Genomic DNA, 23,738 nt, shown 5'->3' with positions numbered 1-23,738 from the left:
CCCTGAGAAGGCATGATGTCACTGGTGTGATGTTCTTGCCAAAAGTATTAAGACTGAATCTAATCATGAAGATTACCACTTCTTAGAACAGGCCTGGGGTAGACTTGAGAGGCAGAGTGGCATGCTATGTGCAGCTTATTCTCAGATGGTTTCAAAGAAAAAATCATGTCTACATAGAGAAAGTTGTGGTAAAATGCTAATAATCAGTGTATCTAGGAACATAATTCATGGTTTTCTTTTGGCGATGTTAGTATCTATTGATCATTCCTAGATTGTATTATTAATACTTCAATATTTCACAAAATGGTAGTAGTAGTGTTAGTCGCTCAGTTGTGTCCAACTCTTTGTAACCCCACAGACTGTACCCCACCAGTTTCCTCTGTCCGTGGAATTCTCCAGGCAAGAATAATGGAGTGGGTTGTCATTCCCTTCTCCAGGGAATCTTCCTGACCTAGGGATCAAACCCAGGTCTCCTGCATTGCAGACAGATTCTTTAATATCTGAGCTACAGGAAAGCTTCACAAAATGTTACAAAATGGTAGCATGCTATTATTCTCTCTTTATGCCTTAGCCTAAGTCTCTGTACCTTTTTTCAGTTCAGTTCAGTCGCTCAGTCATGTCTGACTCTTTACAACCCCATGGACTGCAGAACGCCAGGCCTCCCTGTCCATCACCAACTCCCGGAGTTTACTCAAACTCATGTCCATTGAGTTGGTGATGCCATCCAACCATCTCATCCTCTGTCGTTCCCTTCTCCTCCTGCCTTCAATCTTTCCCAGCATCAGGGTCTTTTCCAGTGAGTCAGTTCTTCATATCAGGTGGCCAAAGTATTGGAGTTTCAGCTTCAGCATCAGTCCTTCCAATGAATATTCAAGACTGATTTCCTTTAGGATGGACTGGTTGCATCTACTTGCAGTCTCTCAAGAGTCTTCTCCAGCACCACAGGTCAAAAGCATCAATTCTTCGGCGCTCAGCTTTCTTTATAGTCCAACTCTCACACCCATACATGACTACTGGAAAAACCATAGCTTTTGATTAGATGGACCTTTGTTGGCAAGTAATGTCTCTGCTTTTTAATAAGCTGTCTAGGTTGGTCGTAACTTTTCTTCAAAGGAACAAACGTCTTTCCATTTCACGGCTGCAGTCACCATCTGCAGTGATTTTGGAGACCAGAAAAATAAAGTCTGGCACTGTTTCTACTGTTTCCCCATCTATGTGTCATGAAGTGATGGGACCGGATGACATGATATTACTTTTCTGAATGTAGAGTTTCAAGCCAACTTTTTCAATCTCCTCTTTCACTTTCATCAAAAGGCTCTTTATTTATTCACTTTCTGCCATAAAGGTGCTATCATATACATATCTGAGGTTATTGATATTTCTCCTGGCAGTCTTGATTCCAGCTTGTGCTTCATCCAGCCCAGCATTTCTCATGATGTACTCTGCATAAAAGTTAAATAAGCAGGGTGACAGTATACAGCCTTGACGTACTCCTTTCCTGATTTGGAACCAGTCTGTCATTCCATGTCCAGTTCTAACTGTTGCTTCTTGACATACATACAGACTTCTCAAGAGGTAGGTCAGGTGGTCTAGTATGCCCAACTCTTGAAGAATTTTCCACAGTTTTCTTGATCCACACAGTCAAAGGCTTTAGCGTAGTCAATAAAGCAGAAGTAGATGTTTTTCTGGAATTCTCTTGCTTTTTCGATGATCCAACAGATGTTGGCAATTTGATCTCTGGTTCCTCTGCCTTTTCTAAATCCAGCTTGAACATCTGGAAGTTCATGGTTCACGTACTGTTGAAGCCTGACTTGAAGAATTTTGAGCATTACTTTACTAGCATGTGAGATGAATACAATTGTATTGGCTTTGCCTTTCTTTGGGATTGGAATGAAAACTGACCTCTTCCAGTCCTGTGGCCACTGCTGAGTTTTCCACATTTGCTGACATATTGAGTGCAGCACTTTCACAGCATCATCTTTTAGGATTTGAAATAGCTCAACTGGAATTCCATCACCTCCATTAGCTTTGGTTCCTAGTGATGCTTCCTAAGGCCCGCTTGACTTCACACTCCAGGATGCCTGGCTCTAGGTGAGTGATCATACCATCATGGTTATCTGGGTCATGAAGATCTTTTTTGTACAGTTCTTCTGTGTATTCTTGCCACCTCTTCTTAATATCTTCTGCTTCTATTAGGTCCATACCATTTCTGTCCTTTATTGTGCCCATCTTTACATGAAATGTTCCCTTGGTATCTCTAATTTTCTTGAAGAGATCTCTAGCCTTTCCCATTCTATTGTTTCCCTCTATTTCTTTGCATTGATCACTGAGGAAGGCTTTCTTATCTCTCCTTGCTATTCTTTGGAACTCTGCATTCAAATGGATATATCTTTCCTTTTCTCCTTTGCCTTTTGCTTCTCTTCTTTTCTCAGCTATTTGTAAGACCTTCTCAGACAACCATTTTGCCTTTTTGCATTTCTTTTTCTTGATGTTCTTTATCACTGCCTCCTTTACAATATCACGAACCTCCATCCATAGTTCTTCAGGCACTCTATCAGATCTAATCCCTTGAATCTATTTGTCACTTCCACTGTATAATCATAAGGGATTTGATTTAGGTCATACCTGAATGGTCTAGTGGTTTTCCCTACTGTCTTCAATTTAAGTCTGAATTTGGCAATAAGGAATTCATGATCTGAACCACAGTCAGCTCCCTGTCTTGTTTTTTCTGACTGTATAGAGCGTCTCTACCTTTATTTGCAAAGAATATAATCAATCTGATTTTGATGTTGACCATCTGGTGATGTCCATATGTAGAGTCTTCTCTTATGTTGTTGGAAGAGGGTGTTTGCTATGACCAGTGCATTCTCTTGGCAAAACTCTATTAGCCTTTGCCCTGCTTCATTCTGTACTCCAAGGTCAAATTTGCTTGTTACTCCAGGTATCTCTTGACTTCCTACTTTTGCATTCCAATCCCCTATAATGAAAAGGACATCTTTTTTGGGTGTTAGTTATAGAAGGTCTTGTAGGTCTTCATAGAACCGTTCAACTTCAGCTTCTTCAGCATTACTGGTCGGAGCATAGACTTGGATTGCTGTGATATTGAATGGTTTGCCTTGGAAATGAACAGAGATCATTCTGTCCTTTTTGAGATTGCATCCAAGTACTGCATTTCAGGTTCTTTTTTGACTATGATGGCTACTCCATTTCTTCTAAGGGATTCTTGCCCACAGTAGTAGATATAATGGTCATCTGAGTTAAATTCACCCATTCCAGTCCATTTTAGTTCACTGATTCCTAAAATGTCGATGTTCACTCTTGCCATCTCCTGTTTGACCACTTCCAATTTGCCTTGATTCATGGACCTAACATTCCATGTGCCTATGCAATATTGCTCTTTATAGCATCGGACCTTGCTTCCATCATCAGTCACATCCACAACTGGGTGTTGTTTTTGCTTTGGCTCCGTCTCTTCATTCTCTCTGAAGTTATTTCTCCACTGATCTCCAGTACATACGGACCAAGAGTTTATTTTTCAGTGTCCTATCTTTTTGCCTTCTCATACTGTTTATGGGGTTCTCAAGGCAAGAATACTGAAGTGGTTTGCCATCCCCATGTTTTGTCAGAACTCTCCACCATGACCATCTGTCTCGGGTGGCCCCACATGGCATGGCTCATAGTTTCACTAAGGTTGACAAGGCTGTGGTCCATGTGATTGGATTGGTTAGTTTCCTGTGACTGTGGTTTTCTGTCTTTCTGCCCTCTGATAGTGAAGGATACAAGGCTATGGAAACTTCCTGGTGGGAGAGACTGACTGAGGGAGAAACTGGGTCTTGTTCTGATGGGCAAGGCCATGCTCAGTAAACCTTTAATCCAATTTTCTGTTGAAGGGGGGGACTGTGTTCCCTCCCTGTTAGTTCAGTTCAGTTCAGTTCACTCGCTCAGTCCTCTCCAACTCCCTGCAACCCCATGAATCGCAGCATTCCAGGCCTCCCTGTCTATCACAAACTCCCAGAGTCTGCTCAAACCCATGCCTATCGAGTCGGTGATGCCATTCAGCCATCTCATCCTCTGTCGTCCCCTTCTCCTCCTTCCCCCAATCCCTCGCAGCATCAGGGTCTTTTCCAATGAGTCAATTCTTCGCATCAGGTGGCCAAACTATTGGAGTTTCAGCTTCAGCATCAGTCCTTCCAATGAACACCCAGGACTGATCTCCTTTAGGATGGACTGGTTGGATCTCCTTGCAGTCCAAGGGACTCTCAAGAGTCTTCTCCAACACCACAATTCAAAAGCATCAATTCTTCGGCACTCAGCTTTCTTCACAGTCCAACTCTCACATCCATACATGACCATTGGAAAAACCATAGCCTTGACCAGATGGACCTTTGTTGGCAAAGTAATGTCTCTGCTTTTTAATATGCTATCTAGGTTGGTCATAACTTTCCTTCCAAGGAGTAAGCGTCTTTTAATTTCATGGCTGCAGTCACCATCCGCAGTGATTTTGGAGCCCCCCAAAATAAAGTCTGACACTGTTTCCACTGTCTCCCCATCTATTTCCCATGAGGTGATGGGACCAGATGCCATGATCTTAGTTTTCTGAATGTTAAGCTTTAAGCCAACTTTTTCACTCTCCTCTTTCACTTTCATCAAGAGGCTTTTCAGTTCCTCTTCACTCTCTGCCATAAGGGTGGTGTCATCTGCATATCTGAGGTTATTGATATTTCTCCCAGCAATCTTGATTCCAGCTTGTGCTTCTTCCAGCCCAGCATTTCTCATGATATGCTCTGCATATAAGTTAAATAAGCAGGGTGACAATATACAGCCTTGACATACTCCTTTTCCTATTTGGAACCAGTCTGTTGTTCCATGTCCAGTTGTAACTGTTGCTTCCTGACCTGCATACAGGTTTCTCAAGAGGCAGGTCAGGTGGTCTGGTATTCCCATCCCCTTCAGAATTTTCCACAGTTTATTGTGATCCACACAGTCAAAGGCCTTGGCATAGTCAATAAAGCAGAAATAGATGTCTTTCTGGAACTCTCTTGCTTTTTCGATGATCCAGCAGATATTGGCGATTTGATCTCTGGTCCCTCTGCCTTTTCTAAAACCAGCTTGACCATCTGGAAGTTCACCGTTCACGTATTGCTGAAGCCTGGCTTGGAGAATTTTGAGCATTACCTTACTAGCGTGTGAGATGAGTGCAATTGTGCAGTAGTTTGAGCATTCTTTGGCATTGCCTTTCTTTGGGATTGGAATGAAAACTGACCTTTTCCAGTCCTGTGGCCACTGCTGAGTTTTCCAAATTTGCTGTCATATTGAGTGCAGCACTTTCACAGAATCATCTTTCAGGATTTTAAACAGCTCAACTGGAATTCCATCACATCCACTAGCTTTGTTTGTCATGATGCTTTCTAAGGCCCACTTTACTTCCCATTCCAGGATGTCTGGCTCTAGGTGAGTGATCACACCATTGTGATTATCTGGGTCATGAAGATCTTTTTTGTACAGTTCTTCTGTTTATTCTTGCCACCTCTTCTTAATATCTTCAGCTTCTGTTAGTCCCTACTATTTCTGTCCTTTATTGTGCCCATTTTTGCATGAAATCTTCCCTTGGTATCTCCAATTTTCTTGAAGAGATCTCCAGTCTTTCCAATTCTGTTGTCTTCCTCTAATTTTTTGCATAGATTGCTAAGGAAGTCTTTCTTATCTCTCCTGGCTATTCTTTGGAACTCTGCATTCAAATGGAAATATCTTTCCTTTTCTCCTTTGCTTTTCGCTTCTCTTCTTTTCACAGCTATTTGTAAGGCCTCCTCAGACAACCATTTTGCTTTTTTGCATTTCTTTTCCATGGGGATGGTCTTGATCCCTGTCTCCTGTACAATGTCATGAACCTCCATCCATAGTTCATCAGGCTCTCTCTCTCAGATCTAGTCCCTTAAATCTATTTCTCACTTCCACTGTATAGTCATAAGGGATTTGATTTACCTGGGGCCAAACTATGGTGTACAGATTTGGAGTGCAGAATGAAACAGGGCAAAGGCTAATAGAGTTTTGCCAAGAGAACGCACTGGTCATAGCAAACACCCTCTTCCAACAACACAATAGAAGACTCTACACATGGATATCACCAGATGGTCAACACCAAAATCAGACTGATTATATTCTTTGCAGTCAAAGATGGAGAAGCTCTATACAGTTAGCAAAAACAAGACCAGGAGCTGACTGTGGCTAAGATCATGAATTCCTTATTGCCAAATTCAGACTTAAATTGAAGACAGTAGGGAAAACCACTAGACCATTCAGGTATGACCTAAGTCAAATCCCTTATGATTATACAGTGGAAGTGAAAAATAGATTTAAGGGACTAGATCTGACAGACAGAGCCTGATGAACTATGGACGGAGGTTCATAACATTGTACAGGAGACAGGGATCAAGACCATCCCCAGGAAAAAGAAGTGCAAAAAAGCAAAATGGCTGTCTGAGGAGGCCTTACAAATAGCTGAGAAAAGAAGAAAAGTGAAAAGCAAAGGAGAAAAGGAAAGATATACCCATTTGAATGCAGAGTTCCAAAGAATAGCAAGGAGAGATAAGAAAGCCTTCCTCAGCGATCAATGCAAAGAAATAGAGGGAAACAATAGAATGGGAAAGACTAGAGATCTCTTCAAGAAAATTAGAGATACCAAGGGAACATTTCATGCAAAGATGGGCTCAATAAAGGACAGAAATGGTATGGACCTAACAGAAGCTGAAGATATTAAGAAGAGGTGGCAAGAATAAACAGAAGAACTGTCCAAAAAAGATCTTCATGACCCAAATAATCATGATGGTGTGATCACTCACCTAGAGCCAGACATCCTAGAATGTGAAGTCAAGTGGGCCTTAGGAAGCATCACTACAAACAAAGCTAGTGGAAGTGATGGAATTCCAGTTGAGCTATTTAAAATCCTGAAAGATGATTCTGTTAAAGTGCTGCACTCAATATGTCAGCAAATGTAGAAAATTCAGCAGTGGCCACAGGACTGGAAAAGGTCAGTTTTCATTCCAATCCCAAAGAAAGGCAATGCCAAAGAATGCTCAAACTGCTGCACAATTGCACTCATCTCACATACTAGTAAAGTAATGGTCAAAATTCTTCAAGCCAGGCTTCAGCAATACATGAACTGTGAACTTCCAGATGTTCAAGCTGGTTTTTGAATGGCAGAGGAACCAAAGATCAAATTGCCAACATCGCCAGATCATCAAAAAAGCAAGAGAATTCCAGAACAATATCTACCTCTGCTTTATTGACTATGCCAAAGCCTTTGACTGTGTGGATCACAATAAACTGTGGAAAATTCTGAAGGGGATGGGAAGACCAGACCACCTGACCTGCCTCTTGAGAAACCTGTATGCAGGTCAGGAAGCAACAGTTAGAACTGGACATGGAACAATAGACTGGTTCCAAATAGGAAAAGGAATATGTCAAGGCTGTGTATTGTCACCCTGCTTATTTAACTTATTTGCAGAGCACATCATGAGAAATGCTGGGCTTTGAAGAAGCACAAGCTGGAATCAAGATTGCCAGGAGAAATATCAATAACCTCAGATATGCAGATGACACCACCCTTATGGCAGAAAGTGAAGAAGAACTAAAAAGCCTCTTAATGAAAGTGAAAGAGGAGAGTGAAAATGTTGGCTTAAAGCTCAACATTCAGAAAACTAAGATCATGGCATCTGGTCCCATCACTTCATGGCACTTTATTTTGGGGGGCTCCAAAATCACTGCAGATGGTGATTGCAGCCATGAAATTAAAAGACGCTTACTCCCTGAAAGGAAAGTTATGCTTTGTCAGCAAAGGTCCATCTAGTCAAGGCTGTGGTTTTTCCAGTAGTCATGTGTGGATGTGAGAGTTGGACTATAAAGAAAGCTGAGCACAGAAGAATTGATGCTTTTGAACTGTGGTGTTGGAGAAGACTCTTGAGAGTCCCTTGGACTGCAAGGAGATCCAACCAGTCCATCCTAAAGGAGATCAGTCCTGAATATTCATTGGGAAGGACTTATGCTGAAGCTGAAGCTCCAATACTTTGGCTACCTGATGCAAAGAGCTGACTCATTTGAAAAGACCCTGATGCTGGGAAAGATTGAGGGCAGGAGGAGAAGGGGACAACAGAGGATGAGATGGCTGGATGGCATCACCGACTCAATGGACATGAGTTTGAGTAAACTCCGGGAGTTGGTGATGGACAGGGAGGCCTGGCGTGCTGCAGTTCATGGGGTGGCAAAGAGTTGGACACGGCTGAAGCAACTTAGCAGCAGCAGCAGCATGTCCATTGAGTCAGTGATGCCATCCAACCATCTCATCCTCTGTCGTCCCCTTCTCCTCCTGCCTTCAGTCTTTCCCAGCATCAGGGTCTTTTCAAATGAGTCAGCTCTTCGCATCAGGTGGCCAAAGTATTGGAGTTTCAGCTTCAGCATCAGTCCTTCCAATGAATATTCAGGATTGATTTCCTTTAGGATGGACTGGTTGGATCTCCTTGCTGTCCAAGGGACTCTTCAAGAGTCTTCTCCAATACCACAGTTCAAAAGCATCAATTCTTCAGTGCTCAGCTTTCTTTATAGTCCAACTCTCACATCCGTCCATGACTACTGCTAATCAAATTGTCCTGTCTTTCTTTTGTCAGTTGGCATGTTTCAATTTGGCTCTGGAGTCCTTTTCATAGGACTTACTTTTTGGTGCAACAATGTGTTCTTGGCTTATCTTGTCTGTCTCTGGCCCCAGATCTGCAATCAATGATTTCTCTCAGGAACTCTGCTTCCCTGTAGCAGTCCATCTCTAGTTACTCTTTGTTGTATGTCTATTTTCACAGAAAGGATTACTCCTGTGTATAGGATATTTACACTGTCTTTTGCAGTATGGGACTTTCATATGATGCATAATCTGTATCTATGGGCTCATCTTCCCCAAGAGTTTTAACTCCAGGTGCCCTGGATTTTCCCACCCACCTGGCACCCACCATCCACCACCCATGAGGCACAGAAGCACAGATGTTGACTTTTTCTGGATCCTACAGGCTTCTTATGCCCCAAACCAGTTTTTATTGGGGCCAAGGTAGTGAGGAGGGAGGTGGTTAAAGGGACAGTATGGTTTCTACCTCATATACTTCTGTGTCTTTGAATCTTTTACAGTAAGAATGTATTTCTGTGTTGACTGGAGATTTATAAAAGGGCAAGACACCTTCATGCCCCAGATTGAAGACTGGGAATGTGAGGAGGCTGTTTACTTGTATAAAGCAGGAGTGATTTTTTTTTTGTCTTTGTTTTCTTTCCAGGACCTGTACCCAGCTCTGAAAGGTGTAAGCACAGTTTTCCACTGTGCATCACCCCCACCATTCAGTAACAACAAGGAACTCTTTTATAAAGTGAATTACATTGGCACCAAGAATGTCATTGAAACTTGCAAAGAGGCTGGGGTTCAGGTAAGGGGAAAGCTGGGATGAATGCTGTCGAGAATGTGTGGTGGCTTTTCCCAAGTGCGTGGGGACCAGGGCTTTTGTTCACTTCCTGGGCTAGCTAGGCCTGCTTCCTGAAGTGTTGCAAAGAGCCTAAAGTTTCGGCCCTGGGAGCTGCTGAGCAAACCATATGAAGACCCTAAGCCTTATTAGTCTTTGGTTAAAGGGTGACAAAATTTAGAAATTGCTTGTGTTTTTTGTTGTGCTTTAAAAAACATGTTTTTAATATAAATAATATATATAAAACATAAAATTTACCATTTTAACCATTTTTAAGTGTACAGTTCAGTGGCATTAAGTACATTCACATTGCTGTGCAACCACCACCATCATCCACCTCCAGAACTTTTTCATCTTCCTAAGGAGGCTGAAATCTGTACCAATTAAACCCTAACTCCCCCTCTCCCTGCCCCTGGCACCCATCATCCTGCTTTCTCACTCCTCTAAGGACCCCACACAAGTGCAGTCATAGAACACGTGCGCTTTTGTGTCTGACTTAACTTTACTTGGCATAACACCTTCCAGGTTCATCCAGGCTGTAGTGGAATCAAAATTTCCTTCTTTTTTAAGGCTGAATAACAGCCTATTGGAGGTCTATGCTGCATTTTGTTTGTTTATTCATCCCTTGGTGGATTCCTGGGCTGTTTAGACTATTGTGAATCATGCTGCTGTGAACATGGGTATGCAAGTAATCTGCTCCACTTTCTGCTTTCACTTCTTTGGCGTAAATATCCAGGAGTGAAATTCCTGGATCATATAGTAATTCTGTGTTTAAGCTTTTATTTTTTTTAATTAATTTATTTATTTTAATTGGAGGATAATTATTTTACAATATTGTGGTGGTTTTTGCCATACATCGACATGAATCAGCCACGGGTGCACATGTGTCCCCCATCCTGAAACCCCTCCCACCTCCCTCCCCACCCATCCCTCTGGGTTGTCCCAGAGCACCGGCTTTGAGTGCCCTGCTTCATGCATCGAACTTGCACTGGTCATTTATTTTACATATGGTAATATACATGTTTCAATGCTATTCTCTCAAATCATCCCACCCTCACCTTTTCCCACAGAGTCCAAAAGTCTGTTCTTTACATCTGTGTCTCTTTTGCTGCCTTGCATATAGGATCATCGTTACTGTCTTAAGGAACTGTCATATTATTTTTCCAAACATTGCCTGTTCTTGTTGTGCCAACTGGTGACACCAGAGGCTGGGCAACAGCTCTCTTCTCTTGTTCGCAAAGCATCTGTGGCATATGTCACTGTCACTTCCCCAAGCATCAGGGGCTCAGCTGATAGGGGCACTGTTTTTGCTAGTGGCTGGTACCCCATTATGGTGATCCAGAGAACCAGGGTTTATAACAATGCAGCAAGCTACATTATGGTGGATATTGTACCTTCTCAGGTCTGAGTTACTAGCAGAGAGGCATCACTTAGTTCTCCAAATCTGGTTCCTCACCTATTAAGCAACATTAGTAGCCCCGGGTTACTTGTGGAGGAGCAAATCAAGTGACAGTTGTAAATCTCACACTCCTTACTACTTTCTACTGTGCCTGTATTAACTGGAGCTCTGTGAATTGCACTCTGCTGTTTTTTTCATTCGACCATCCCAGGCATACAGAAAAGATCTGAGAATAATATAGCACCCATACACTCATCACAACATTGAGGTGACAGTATTACTAGTGATGCTGCAGTCGTGCCCTTACCCATCCTCATTGTCACTGCTGTCCTTCTGCATGCTATGTGGCACAGCCAAAACAGAAATTCTAAAACTTTGTAAAAATAATATACTGAATATATCTTCCTGCAACTTGCTTTCTTCCCCCTCAACATTATATTTTTTTTAACCACAAATTAGATCTTTTATTTGTCACCATTAAAAGTCTGCATTTTAAACAAATTCTTGAACTGGTGGCTCAAATCCATCAGCTTGTTCAACTTTAGCACCTGTCTTGTCCCCAGTAGCTTTTCCAGAGCTACCACCTTTACCATGTAGCTCCATGAGTTTTCCCAATTCAAATTTGGGCTTCTTCAGCATTTTTACTTTTCTAACAAAGACATCATGGAGTGGATAAATAGATTGGCAAGCCTTTTCTATGTCTTTTCCAATGCTATCTGGAATCAATTTATTGACCACCTCTTTCAAGTCATTTGTTTGCACCTCTCAGGTTATGATTTCTGTCATCTTGCAGATGGAGTAATAGCAGATGGGGGGCAGCTGGTGCTTAGGTCATGCAGGGAGACTCAGGCTAATTCAGTGTTAAGCTTTGCTTCCATATGTACTGGCTATGAAAGGAAACCTCAGTGGTGCGGTCCACTACAAACACCCGGGAGAGTCACTCACAGCTGCCCAGCTAAGGTAAGCACCCTGCTGGTGCTGGGCTTAAGAGGTCTTGCTGAATCTGATTGTTGTGTTTTTTAGTAAAACCCACACAGAACAGATGAAGCAAGTAACCATTGGTAGTCTTGACATCAATGTGAGCTTCAATCATGGTCTGCCATTTTTTGACCATGGAGCACATTTTGTCACGAGGTAAGATCCATAGCATGGAAATTAGTCAGGCAGTTTTTGCCCTGAACATCCTCAGTAATTAGCTTGAATTTATTAAATGCTACTTTGTCATTCTGCAGATCAGCAAGACTCACTTCACAACCTTTGAGGTCATCAGATGCGATTTTGGTTCTTTGAGTCCTCATGACCAGTGTTTTCGCAATATTCCTTATATTGAACATAGCCGGTGCTTTCACATCATACCAGTCTTTTTTAGAAAATGGGTCAACCACTTTCTTCTTGGTTCCTTTTTTGCCTCCTTTCATAAGGCACTTGTTCTTGCTGCAGCATTATGTTTTTGAGATTTCTTTGTCTTGCAATATAGTACAGTCTGGTATAGTCACTGAAGTGGCAGGATAGCTCAGTGGGTAGCAGTGCAGAAAGTGGGGGTTTTATGTGGTATTTAGGGAATCTCTCTCAACAGAAATGAAACGATCATTGACTGCTTTTCTTCTCAAAGGCTCAAAGTGTTACTTCCCACATTTATATCTCTAATCCACCAGGAATTTCTGTCTGTATATGTTCTGAGGTAAGCAGAGGATGTTTGGGTGCTCAGCAGCATGTACTATATCATCGTCCCTTCCCTGATGTTTAGTGCCCTATGCAGCATGTCTCTGCAGGCCTGTTCCCGGCTCTCGTGCTCCGTGGCCCTGTCTGTGCCCAGGCCCCTGTGCCCTGCCCTAGGATGAACCTCAGTATCTAGTGTAGGACAAGTCACTCCCCAACTCTGTTCTGCTTGACTATTCCTAGCCCTTTGCTCATTCATACACATTTTAGAACCAGCTTGTCAAGTTCTTGATAAAGCCTATTGGAAATGTTAGTGTAATTGTATCAAACCTAAAACTAATTTGGGAGAAAATGGACATCTTTTCCAATATGGAGTCTTGCTATGTATTTCTCTCTCTCTTTAATGCCTTTCATTAGACCTTTTACTTTACTTCATAAAGGTTCTGTACATCTTTTGTTAAATTTATTCCATATACCTCACTTCTGGTGATTGAAATATCTTTCATTTTCCACTGCTACTGCATAGAAACACAGTTAATTTTTGTGTATCAATTTTGTACTCTGCAACTTGCTGAAGTCTAACATTTTCTGTATGTTTGTAGTGTTTTATATATAGACATTTCCAACACTTGCAAATGGTGATAGTTTTGTTTCTTCTTTTCAAATCATTATATTTAATAGTTTGTTGTTTACCTTATCCTACCATGCTGGCTAGGACTTGCAGGACCATGTTGAATAAAAGTGATAGAGATGTGATTTGAGCTAATGGTGTTCAGTTTAGGATGGGCTTCCCGTAACCAGATAGCTGAAAGCTGGGGACCCTCATAAGAAAGCACCTTCCTGTCAAATAGCATTTCACCATGCCTGTGTGTGTATACTGATGTGCCAAGATTGGGAGCAGAAGTGTCTTCTATCCTTCAGTTGTGATAAGACGAGGGAAAATATAAAATCCACTGTTTTAGAATGTCATACCATAACGTGTCTCAAATCCTCATACCTGCAAAAGATAGTGATCTTTGCATTGTTTAAAGAAGGCCTGAAAAGGGAAGGCATCATAGTAAAGAAAGTGAACATGTGCCATTTGATTTCCTTTCCTACGTGACCTTCCTGGTGTTTATATAGTGATCATTCCTGACTCATTTTTTAACATCTAATTTTCTCCTCTGCCAGAAACTCATTTTAACCAGCAGTGCCAGTGTCATCTTTGAGGGTGTTGACATCAAGAATGGAACTGAAGACCTCCCTTATGCCATGAAACCAATTGACTACTACACAGAGACAAAGATCTTACAAGAGAGAGTATGTACCTGACAACTGGTTTAGTTGGTGACAAACGAGTTCCATGAACATTTGCAGGATTTAGATTCTTAAGTAGAATGTTTATGAACATAGAATGTTAGTATTCTGAAGCCTAACTATATAACTTGTGAAATAAAATTTGTGGATGAAATTCAGTTCTAAAGATAACATTGTAAAGTAATTAGCCTCCAACTAATAAAAACAAATACAAAAAAAGATGATAACAGAAAAAATAGTAACAGAATAGCCTAATGTAGCCAGATGCTGCTCTGTGTTTTACGGGGAATAGCTTCATTTAAGCTTCATAATGACCCCTTAAGGCAGGTACTATGATCTTCACCAGGTTACAGAAGACAGTTGAGGACAGCTGATACACAGAGATTCTGAAGCTTCCTTAGGCCATGCAGCTCTAGAGCCTGCACTCAACCTCTGCTCCAGAAATCAGACAATTTATGATAATCCAAAGTGGCAAGCAAAACTCAGCTAAACACTCAAGTGTGTTTTCATTTGAATACACCTTCCTAGTACTCTTGCACCCCCTCCTCTTTTAAAAAAAAAAGCAAACAATGGAAGGATCTTGCTTTATTTTAAGGGAAAGTGGTTTTCCACTTGGCAAGTCAGCTTCACTGGGGAGCTCCTGGTTTTAGCAGTGGTCTGGACCACATAACGGGGACTCTGACAGTCGCCAGCTCCAGACTAATGTCCAGGAGAATATTACCAGAAGGACACCCTACACTGCAGACCATGGGTGTTCATCAGCCATGGGCAGCTTACCTTAGCTGGGCAGCTGTGAGTGACTCTCCCAGGTGTTGGCAGTGGACCGCACCCACTGAGGTTTCCTTTCATAGCCAGTACATATGGAAGCAAAGCTTAACACTGAATTGGCCTGAGTCTCCCTGCGTGGTCTGAGCACTGGCTGCCCCCGTCTGTTTGCTATTACACCGACTTGGAACGTCCCAGAAGAGCTCCTCTGCTGGGAAACCCAAGGGCCTCGCAGTGCAGAGATGGAGGCCTTGCCATTTGCAAGCTCCAGTCCTGGGTCTGTCCTCTTGCTCCTTGGAGCACAGAGAGCCTTCCAGAGGCATTTATAGGCTTACCTTATTTCCAGCAGAGTACCCAACAAGTCAACACAAGTGAGACCCCTTTGGGTAACTCCGATCATTGTGAACAGTCGGCAAGTAACTTGAACTCGCTCAGACCAAAACATGAGCAAGGATTTTGCCACCACAGAGCAGAAACCCTCGGTGAGGCAGTAGAATGAGTTGACGTGGACCATCTTATTTCATCACGATCTCGATTTTTAGCAACAACCTAACAGATCTTTGGGAAGTTTTGTTCCTTTTGAGGCAAACCCTGTTTCTCTTAAGGCCAGTCCTTTCTATTGGATCTTACTGGCTTTGACCCAGCTCTCTGTCCTGTGTCTTCAGATGTGGGTGTTGGGGTGGAGAAAGGGACAGAGAAGTAGTCTAGAATTCTTCAGTATCTGCAACCCACACCCTCCCTTCACTCTCCTGCAGGCAGTCCTGGGTGCCCATGATCCCGAGAAGAATTTCCTGACCACAGCGATCCGCCCTCATGGCATTTTTGGCCCAAGGGACCCCCAGTTGGTCCCCATTCTCATCGAGGCAGCCAAGAAAGGCAAGATGAAGTTCGTGATTGGGTAAGTTGGCCCCTGACTGCCCCCCTCCATGCCCCCCGGCCCCTGAAGCAAGGGTCAGTCACCATCGGCCCTTTTTTCCTGTGGCCTTGTCTTCTGCCTGTTGTCCATTTCCTGTGGCTTCCACAAGAAATGAGGCCGAGAATAACAAAAATGGGTTCACTCCCTGTGCTGGAGTCCAGGACTCCCAAAATCCAGGTGTTGGTGGGGTTGGCTCCCTGTGGAGGCTCTGAGGGGGTCTGTTCCAGGCCTTGCTCCCAGCCTCACATGGCTGCCAGCAAACCTTGGCTCGTAGACATGTCACTTCAATCTCAGCCTCTATCTTTACATGACATGCTTTTCTCTGTGTGTCTTTTCTAAAAGATCCCTCCTCTTATAAGAACACCAGTCATTAGGTTTAAGGCCCACCCTACTCTAGTGCAACCTTGTCTTAACTAATTATATATTCAAAGACCTCATTTCCAGATAAGGTCATAGTCACAGGTTCCAGGGATACATGGATTTCTGCCCCATGAACCCTCTCAGGCAGGCCAGAAAAATATTTGTGTCCGTGTTTGGAAAGTCAGGAAACTGACTCAGAGGAGAAACAATTGTCCCAGGGTCAAGGGGTTGACTTTCCTTGCATCTAGGAAGGCAAGGGGAGGTGTTAACATTCCCCCTCTGGGCCTCTGCAGGTGGTGAGAGTGGTTCTGTGTCCCCAATACATCTTTCCTTCCCTCTTTCCTTCTATTCATCCATTCATCCATCTGTCCTTCATTCTCTTTTCTTCCTTTCTTTCCCCCCTTATCCATGTGCTTTGCCACCTTGTCTCCCTGCCTCTCGCTCAGCCTCTTGCCGCAGGACTAGAAAGAGATAGTAGAGACCCCTTGAGGCCAGAGCAGCGCATTAGGCCGTAGTGCCCTGGAGGGAGTTGAGAGCTGCTATCCAAAGTGGAGCTCAGAGAAGACACCACCAGCACAGGCCATGCCGGGACGGGGCAGGCAGGGCTAGGGGCTTTCAGATCCACGGGTTGGCCGCTAAATACCCCTCTGGCCCTGAAGGCCCAGGAGCCCTGGCCTCCAGCACATCTTCATGGATGCCCAGGTGTCCCTGGGCTGGCATTGCCAAGGGGGGTCGTGGGGCTCTGCCAGGTGTGCAGCTGAGTGCTCCAGGCACAGGATACTCATTCCTTGTGCCCCTGCAGGAACGGGAAGAACTTGGTAGACTTTACCTTTGTGGAGAACGTGGTCCACGGACACATCCTGGCTGCGGAACACCTCTCCCGGGACACCGCCTTGGGTGGGAAGGTAATGCACCTGCTTCCACCTGCTCAACAGTGGCTGGCCCTCCTGCCCCTGTGTGTCCCTGTGATGCCATCTGCTGGCACACTGCTTCTCTGACCCTGCTTCCTGGCAGACCTAACAGGATCCCACTGGGTCATGGTCAAGCCCTCTGACAAGGGAAGGTCAGCTCTTACACAGAGATGGGAGAGCACACTCCTAGGTCCCCCTTCCTTGTTTCTCACTCCCACTTTTGGAATCCCCTCCCCACTGGGGTCTCATTTTTCTCTCCTGGATTTCAGCCCTTTTCTGACTCAGAACTCTCAATGTGGCGGGGGGGAGGGAGCACATTTGAGATAGGTCATACGACCCATTCATAGCATCTGAAGATAAGATCCTTTACCATGATTAACACAGTTATTAAAATAACCAACGTACCTTCCCAAGTACAGTCTAAGCTTCACTTGAAATCCTGACCCACAGCTAAACTTTCATTACCTTCCCCACTACCCCAGAAAGTTGCCTGTAGCTGCAAACCCAAAAGGCCTGTCACTCACTGGCTGACATTTGCAGACTTGAGGACCACAAGAAATGCTGCACTCTGTGTGGGCTTAATCTCCACCTTACTTTTGAGCTGCCCCATGAAGGAACTGGGGTGGGTAGGCAGGGAGTGGTCCCTGGCTTCTCAAAGTATTGGTCTTGGCTGAGCCAGCAGGCTACAGCTGGGCTCCAAGCATGGCCCACTCCCCACACTGCTGGGAAGCAGTTCCTAGTTTCTGGTTCTCTCTGCAGGCTTTTCACATCACCAACGACGAGCCCATCCCCTTCTGGACTTTCCTGTCCCGAATCCTGACAGGCCTCAATTACGAGGCCCCCAAGTACCACATCCCCTACTGGCTGGCCTACTATCTAGCCCTCCTGGTGTCCCTCCTGGTGATGGTGATCAGTCCTGTCATCCAGCTTCAGCCCACTTTCACGCCCATGAGGGTCGCACTGGCTGGCACGTTCCACTACTACAGCTGCGAGAAAGCCAAAAAACTCATGGGCTACCGGCCGCTGGTCACCATGGATGATGCTGTGGACAAGACCGTGCGGAGCTTTCACCACCTGCGCAAGGTCATGTGAGGCGCCCCCAGCCCTGGCCCTTTGATGCATTCCCTAGCTGATAACTCTCTCCCCTGGAGACCAATAAACTAACCTCCTCCCAGTGATTGTCTTCTTAGCTTAGGCCTCCCCTGGCCAGTTTGATGACAGTACATCTACCCTTCTGTGACCAAGAAGACAGTTAAATTAGCAGACACGTCTTCTTCGTGGGACTGGATGTCGATTTCTTAAAACCGGGCAGCAGCTTCCTATTCTAAGTGTTTTGTGTTCTCTCTGCCCCTGGGTTCCTTAATCATTCCAGTGTCCCCTGTGCACAACCAAAGAAGCTGTAGGGAAGAAACAGCCATCTGCTGATTGAGGAGGGGGTCCTAGATTTATTTCCATGTAGACTGTTCAAGGAGCCACAGATGACAAATACCTAGAGAAAAGCAGAAGTTATGTGAGGCATCAAATGTACATTTCAAATAGATACAGAGTTGAGAGAAAAAGCTTAGAATGCTTGAACAACTGTAAACCCCCAATCCCCGCGGGGGAAAGACTGCTGGTTGTTCACCTCCTTGCATGCCCTGAGTTCTCTCTCAGGTACAGCTGCTGTGCCTGCCTGCATTATTTTTCCTAAAGCATTCTTTCATGTACACCTTTCTTATCATCCACAGAGCCCTCTTGTCCTTTTAATGGCAAGGTGGGACACTGGGCAGGTAGACAGGAAGCCATGGGAAAGGTCAGAGAGAAGAGCCCCTCCTTTATCTGCTTGGAGATGATACAGAAAGGGCTGTTTCCTCACAGCTCATGCTCACGGAACCCTTTAGGGCAGTTCCTAAAAATCAGCACATGTAGTGAATTGGCATTCTTTATTTCCTGTTGTTCTTACAGAACCTGGTTTCTTCTCAGACTCATTGCAATGTAATCTTAAAGATGTCTGTTTTTTTTTTTTCCTCTACCTTTGTCCAAGGGTGGGGAGGCACCTGAGGAGATTGGAATAAACTGAAGGTATTGTACATGCCATGCAGTGTGTGTGATACAAACTTCATCCCAACCTTGGGGGAAACTGAACTGCTAGGGTGAGGGAACACAGACAGAAATAAAACAGGATCTTTGGCCTAAGGCACTTAGAATAAAGGAGTTAAGATACATTCAGAAGGCCCTGTAATTCAAGGCAGGAATTAAGACCAGGTGGTGTAAGTTCCGAGGAGGGATACATGGCTTCCAGCCAAGACTGTGTAGGTTGAAGAGTCACTGGGTACAGGCCACTAGATGGTGTTTAAAGGTAAAAGGTCAGGTTCACAGGCATTGGTTTGTCATAGTTTCGTTAGCAGTGTGTTGTGTCTCTGAAGTATGGAAGCGTCCTGTGACTAGGAGGAACATGGAGCAGTAGGAGTTTGAAAGTGAAAGTCACTCAGTCGTGTCTGAGTCTTTGCAACCCCATGGACTATACAGTCCATGGAATTCTCCAGGCCAGAATACTGGAGTGGGTAGCCTTTCCCTTCTCCAGGGGATCTTCCCAACCCAGGGATCGAACCCAGGTCTCCCTCATTGCAGGCAGATTCTTTACCAGCTGAGCCACCGGGGAAGCCCAAGAATACTGGAGTGGGTAGCCTATCCCTTCTCCAGCGGATCTTCCCGACCCAGGAATCAAACTGGGGTCTCCTGCATTGCAGGCGGATTCTTTACCCAACTGAGCTGTCAGGGAAGCCCTAGTAGGAGTTTGGTCAGGCTAAAGAGGTTGGGTGAACCTTATCTTACCGGCCCGGGAAATCATTGACAGTTCAAGCAAAGGGGCGAGAAGCCACCAACATTCTAGCCAGCCTAAAAAGAGCCTGGGAGCCCAGATAGGGAGTCATATTTCAAGCAGTGATGCAGCCATCCATGGAACTAGAAATGGAGTCTTGGTGGAAGGCCCTGAAAAGGAGTCAGCTTGCTGTAGGATTCCTCTGCTGGGTGAGAGGGAGAAGGCCAGGGCACAGAATGGAAGACTCCACTTTTGGAGCCACTGGAAGGAAGGTCTCAGGCCAGGAAGACTGAAGGTGGTGGACCTCACTGAGGAGCACCGAGGACCAAAATGCTCTGGACCCCCACCTGTTTGGGGAAAGTGTGACCACCAGGGAACCACGGGCTCTGCACACCCTGGGGACTTGTCAGAAACTGGGGGCCCACCAAAGAACTGATTCTGTTTCACAAGCCCCGCCTTTGGTTCTGAACGACTGAAGTGGTCTCCCAGCAGGTCAGTGAGTCCAGCTTAAACCTCACCTCAGCCCCTGTAAGGCTGAACATGCCGACCTCACCATCCTGTTTTCTTTACTGCCACCGTAGCCTTGGAGCACACATCCCTAAAATGACCTCTGGTAACTGACCCAGTCTGTGCCTCTCCCCCGTGGCACCTCTGTCTGCAGAATCAGGCCTGAGGGAAGGCCCTTGTTTCCAAGCTTGGGAACAGCTACAGACCCAGTGCTGCACGTCCATTGGGGAACTCTCTCATTTCACGCCCTCTCCCCTCCCCAGCTGGGCTGATGTATTTCCGCCCCTGGCCTGTCCACATCTGGGTCTGATATACTGAGATGGCTAGGCTGATCTGTCTGCCCGCTCTGGTCCAGGCTCTGCACCCATCCCGGTGTCCTCCCCTAAAACAGATCTACACCCTGCCTCTCTTCTGCCAAAAACACTTTAGTGGGGCCCAGTTTTCTCCTGAATCCATTCTGCAGCCTGTCCATAACAACCTGTGCCCAGCCCACCTTGCCAGCTTCTTCCCCTGGCTTGACACCTGCCATGCTCCAGCCAACCTTCTCTGCCCCTGTCATGCATGCTACCCTGATTCTCCTGACTGGAAATTGTCTTTCCTCTGGTCTCCCCACCCGGGCTGGGAGCTCCCTGCAGGCAGAGCCAACCAGTATCCCCACAGCCGAGAGCAGAGCTCAGGAAACAGGTCACCACCTGCCTGGCCTGGCATCCTAGAATAACAGCTGCAAGCAAAGGAAGCAGCCCAAGGAATGGGGAACAGGGCAGCCAGCGGGCCTAGTTGGAGCAGAGGTTCCAGGCCTGGCATTCTTGTCTGGATTCAGGAGGTCTTATGAACCCCATAAATTGGACGCAGCCTTTGGGGCATCTGTGAGTGTGTGTCTTTTGGCAAGTGAGGCACATAGCCGTCATCAGCTTTTCAAACATGACTGTGGCCCAACACAGAATTCGAGCCAGTGGGATGGGGGCCAGCAGCTGCAGAGAAGCCTGAGTTGGACGGAGGGTCCAAAAGGGACAAGCCAAGGGGGCAGAGGCCAGAGTGTGCGCCTGGGACGGGGGCTGCCTATGGCCAGCTCCTCCATCTGTGGGGTCCCTGACTCCAAACCAGGAAAGGACTGGAACCAAGGCAGAGGCTGGCTCGGCAGACAGCACAGGAATGGTTCAGGCCTTTGGCCACAACCCTCCAAACTCGTGTGCATTTCTACCCGCTGACAGGAACTCTCGGCCTCCTCTCTGCTTGCTGGGTGAGACGGCCTGGTGTTAGAAGCTCTCCCTTCTACTGAACTGAAATGCCTCTCTCTGTGACCTCCCTCACCTTCCGTCCCTCCACCAACCCCAGCAAGTAAGGCTTGCAGCTCCTTGTGCTCCTGAGCAGCACTCTCGCCTGCACAACTGGGCCTGCAGCCTCTGCTTTCAACCCTCACCTCCAACATCATTTTCTCCCCTATGAAGATGTCTCTTTTCTAGCTTCCCGCAGAGCCTGCCCTGTATGCCATCTGAGCCCTTCCCCAGTCATACAGTACTCATGACCTTAGCTGCCCATTCTCTTCTGAGCCAGGTGCCAAGGGCCTTTGATGCATTTCTCTGTCCCTCAAGTCCTGGGTGCTGCTTACTCCTGAGAAAAGTGAAAGTCGCTCAGTTGAGTCCGACTCTGTATAGTCCATGGAATACTCCAGGCCAGAATACTGGAGTGGGTAGCCTATCCCTTCTTCAGGGAATCTTCCCAACCCAGGAATTGAACCGGGGTCTCCTTCACTGCAGGCAGATTCTTTACCACTAAGCTCTGAGGGAAGCATAGCTGAGAAGGTGATCAGTAATTGTCACTAGACTCATGGACATTGAGAGAAGAAAGGCGGTAATACCGACATTGACCACCTGGGGGAGCCTCAGGCAAGGACACTGAGCACTGCTCCCATTTCCCCACGCCAGTGCACCTAACATGCTGTAGATTCAAGGGACACAGGTTCTCATCTCAGGCTTTCCAAAGTGAAGGGCCCAATGAACACAAATAGATGTTTAGGAATGGAGACACTACAACCTTCCATCACCAGCATCCACCTTTTTTTCACAAGCATTGCCTAGTTGATGGTCTCAGAAGACTCCAAATTAGACTTCCCTTTGTTGGGACTGACTCTCACTCAGCCCCAGGAGTTTTGTTCACATTAGCTCCTTCAGCCCAGAGAACTTTCTAGAGGGACCTAGGTAGGGGAGAAAAGAAGAGGAGAGTGTCCCTCCTTTTGTCTTATACTGCAGCCTATCTCCCAACTCTTGCAAGATGCCTTGTCTAGCAGGTACCCTAGGAGATGCACAAGCTGTTGGCTTTCTTCTCCATGGGGGGGGGGGGGGGGACAGGGGTTGGGGACCATCAATTCAGAAACTATTAACAGACTCCCTGCTAAGTCCAAAGGGATACACAATTGACCAAGATTGACCCTTACTCAGAGAGTCCCACAAAGTAACAACTCAAATGCCCCTTTCCTCAAGAGCAGAGGTCTGCAAACTGTGAAGTCAGGGTCAAGTCTTGCTTGTTGTCTGCTTTGGTCAATACAGTTTTCTTGGTGCACAGCTACATTCATTCATTTACATATTTTGGCTTGAAACAATATAAACTTATTCTCTTGGGGTTCTAGAAGTCAGAAGCTCAACATCAGTTACACTGAAACAAAGTCAAAGTGCCAACAGGGTGGTTGCTTTTGGAGGCTCTGGGAGAAAATCTATTCTCTTGCCTATTTCAGCTTCCAGTGGCTGCCTGTAAGCCTTGACTTGTAGCCGGTTCCTCCATCTTCAGAGTGGAGGTCTCTGCTTCCATTGCTCCATCTCTTTCTCCCCAACATGTAGACCTCTTCAGTTCAGTTCAGCCACTCAGTTGTGTCTGACTCTTTGCAACCCCATGAATCGCAGCACTCCAGGCCTCCCTGTCCATCACCAACTCCTGGAATTTACTCAAACTCATGTCCATCAAGTTGGTGATGCCATTCAACCATCTCATCCTCTGTCGTCCCCTTCTCCTCCTGCCCCAATCTTTCCCAGCATCAGGGTCTTTTCCAGTGAGTCAACTCTTCGCATGAGGTGGCCAAAGTATTGGAGTTTCAGCTTCAGCATCAGTCCTTCCAATGAACACCCAGGACTTATCTCCTTCAGGATGGACTGGTTGGATCTCCTTGCAGTCCAAGGGACTCTCAAGAATCTTCAACACCATAGTTCAAAAGCATCAATTCTTCTGTGCTCAGCTTTCTTCACAGTCCAACTCTCACATCCATACGTGATCATTGGAAAAACCACAGCCTTGACTAGACGGATCTTTGTTGGAAAAGTAATGTCTCTGCTTTTTAATATGCTATCTAGGTTGCTCATAACTTCCCTTCCAAGGAGTAAGCGTCTTTTAATTTCATGGCTGCAGTCGCCATCTGCAGTGATTTTGGAGCCAAGAAAATAAAGTCTGACACTGTTTCCACTGTTTCCCCATCTATTTGCCATGAAGTGATGGGACTGGATGCCATGATCTTAGTTTTCTGAATGTTGAGCTTTAAGCCAACTTTTTCACTCTCCTCTTTCACTTTCATCAAGAGGCTCTTTAGTTCTTCACTTTCTGCCATAAGGGTGGTGTCATCTGCATATCTGAGGTTATTGATATTTCTCCC

At 45.5% G+C, this 23,738-nt stretch overlaps 1 protein-coding gene and 1 pseudogene across 1 annotated transcript in view; one reads left to right on the top strand and one right to left on the bottom strand.

Annotated features, from left to right (window-relative positions):
* The window catches only part of NSDHL (NAD(P) dependent 3-beta-hydroxysteroid dehydrogenase NSDHL), a 31,918-nt gene extending 13,950 nt beyond the window's left edge, over positions 1-17,968 (top strand). Inside the window, exons 4-8 of the mRNA XM_020903608.2 lie at positions 9,309-9,455; positions 13,717-13,845; positions 15,363-15,505; positions 16,686-16,788; positions 17,554-17,968. Coding sequence (XP_020759267.1) covers positions 9,309-9,455; positions 13,717-13,845; positions 15,363-15,505; positions 16,686-16,788; positions 17,554-17,886 — 855 coding nt within the window. The 3' untranslated portion in view covers positions 17,887-17,968. The remainder of the gene's footprint in view (positions 1-9,308; positions 9,456-13,716; positions 13,846-15,362; positions 15,506-16,685; positions 16,789-17,553) is intronic.
* On the bottom strand, positions 11,806-13,276 carry LOC110143850 (small ribosomal subunit protein eS1-like; annotated as a pseudogene).
* Positions 17,969-23,738: the final 5,770 nt, after the last annotated feature.

The sequence above is a fragment of the Odocoileus virginianus genome, unplaced genomic scaffold (genome assembly GCF_023699985.2).
Source record: "Odocoileus virginianus isolate 20LAN1187 ecotype Illinois unplaced genomic scaffold, Ovbor_1.2 Unplaced_Scaffold_13, whole genome shotgun sequence".
In the NCBI taxonomy this organism is placed as follows: domain Eukaryota; kingdom Metazoa; phylum Chordata; class Mammalia; order Artiodactyla; family Cervidae; genus Odocoileus; species Odocoileus virginianus.
This window is presented reverse-complemented; position numbering and strand designations above follow the sequence as displayed.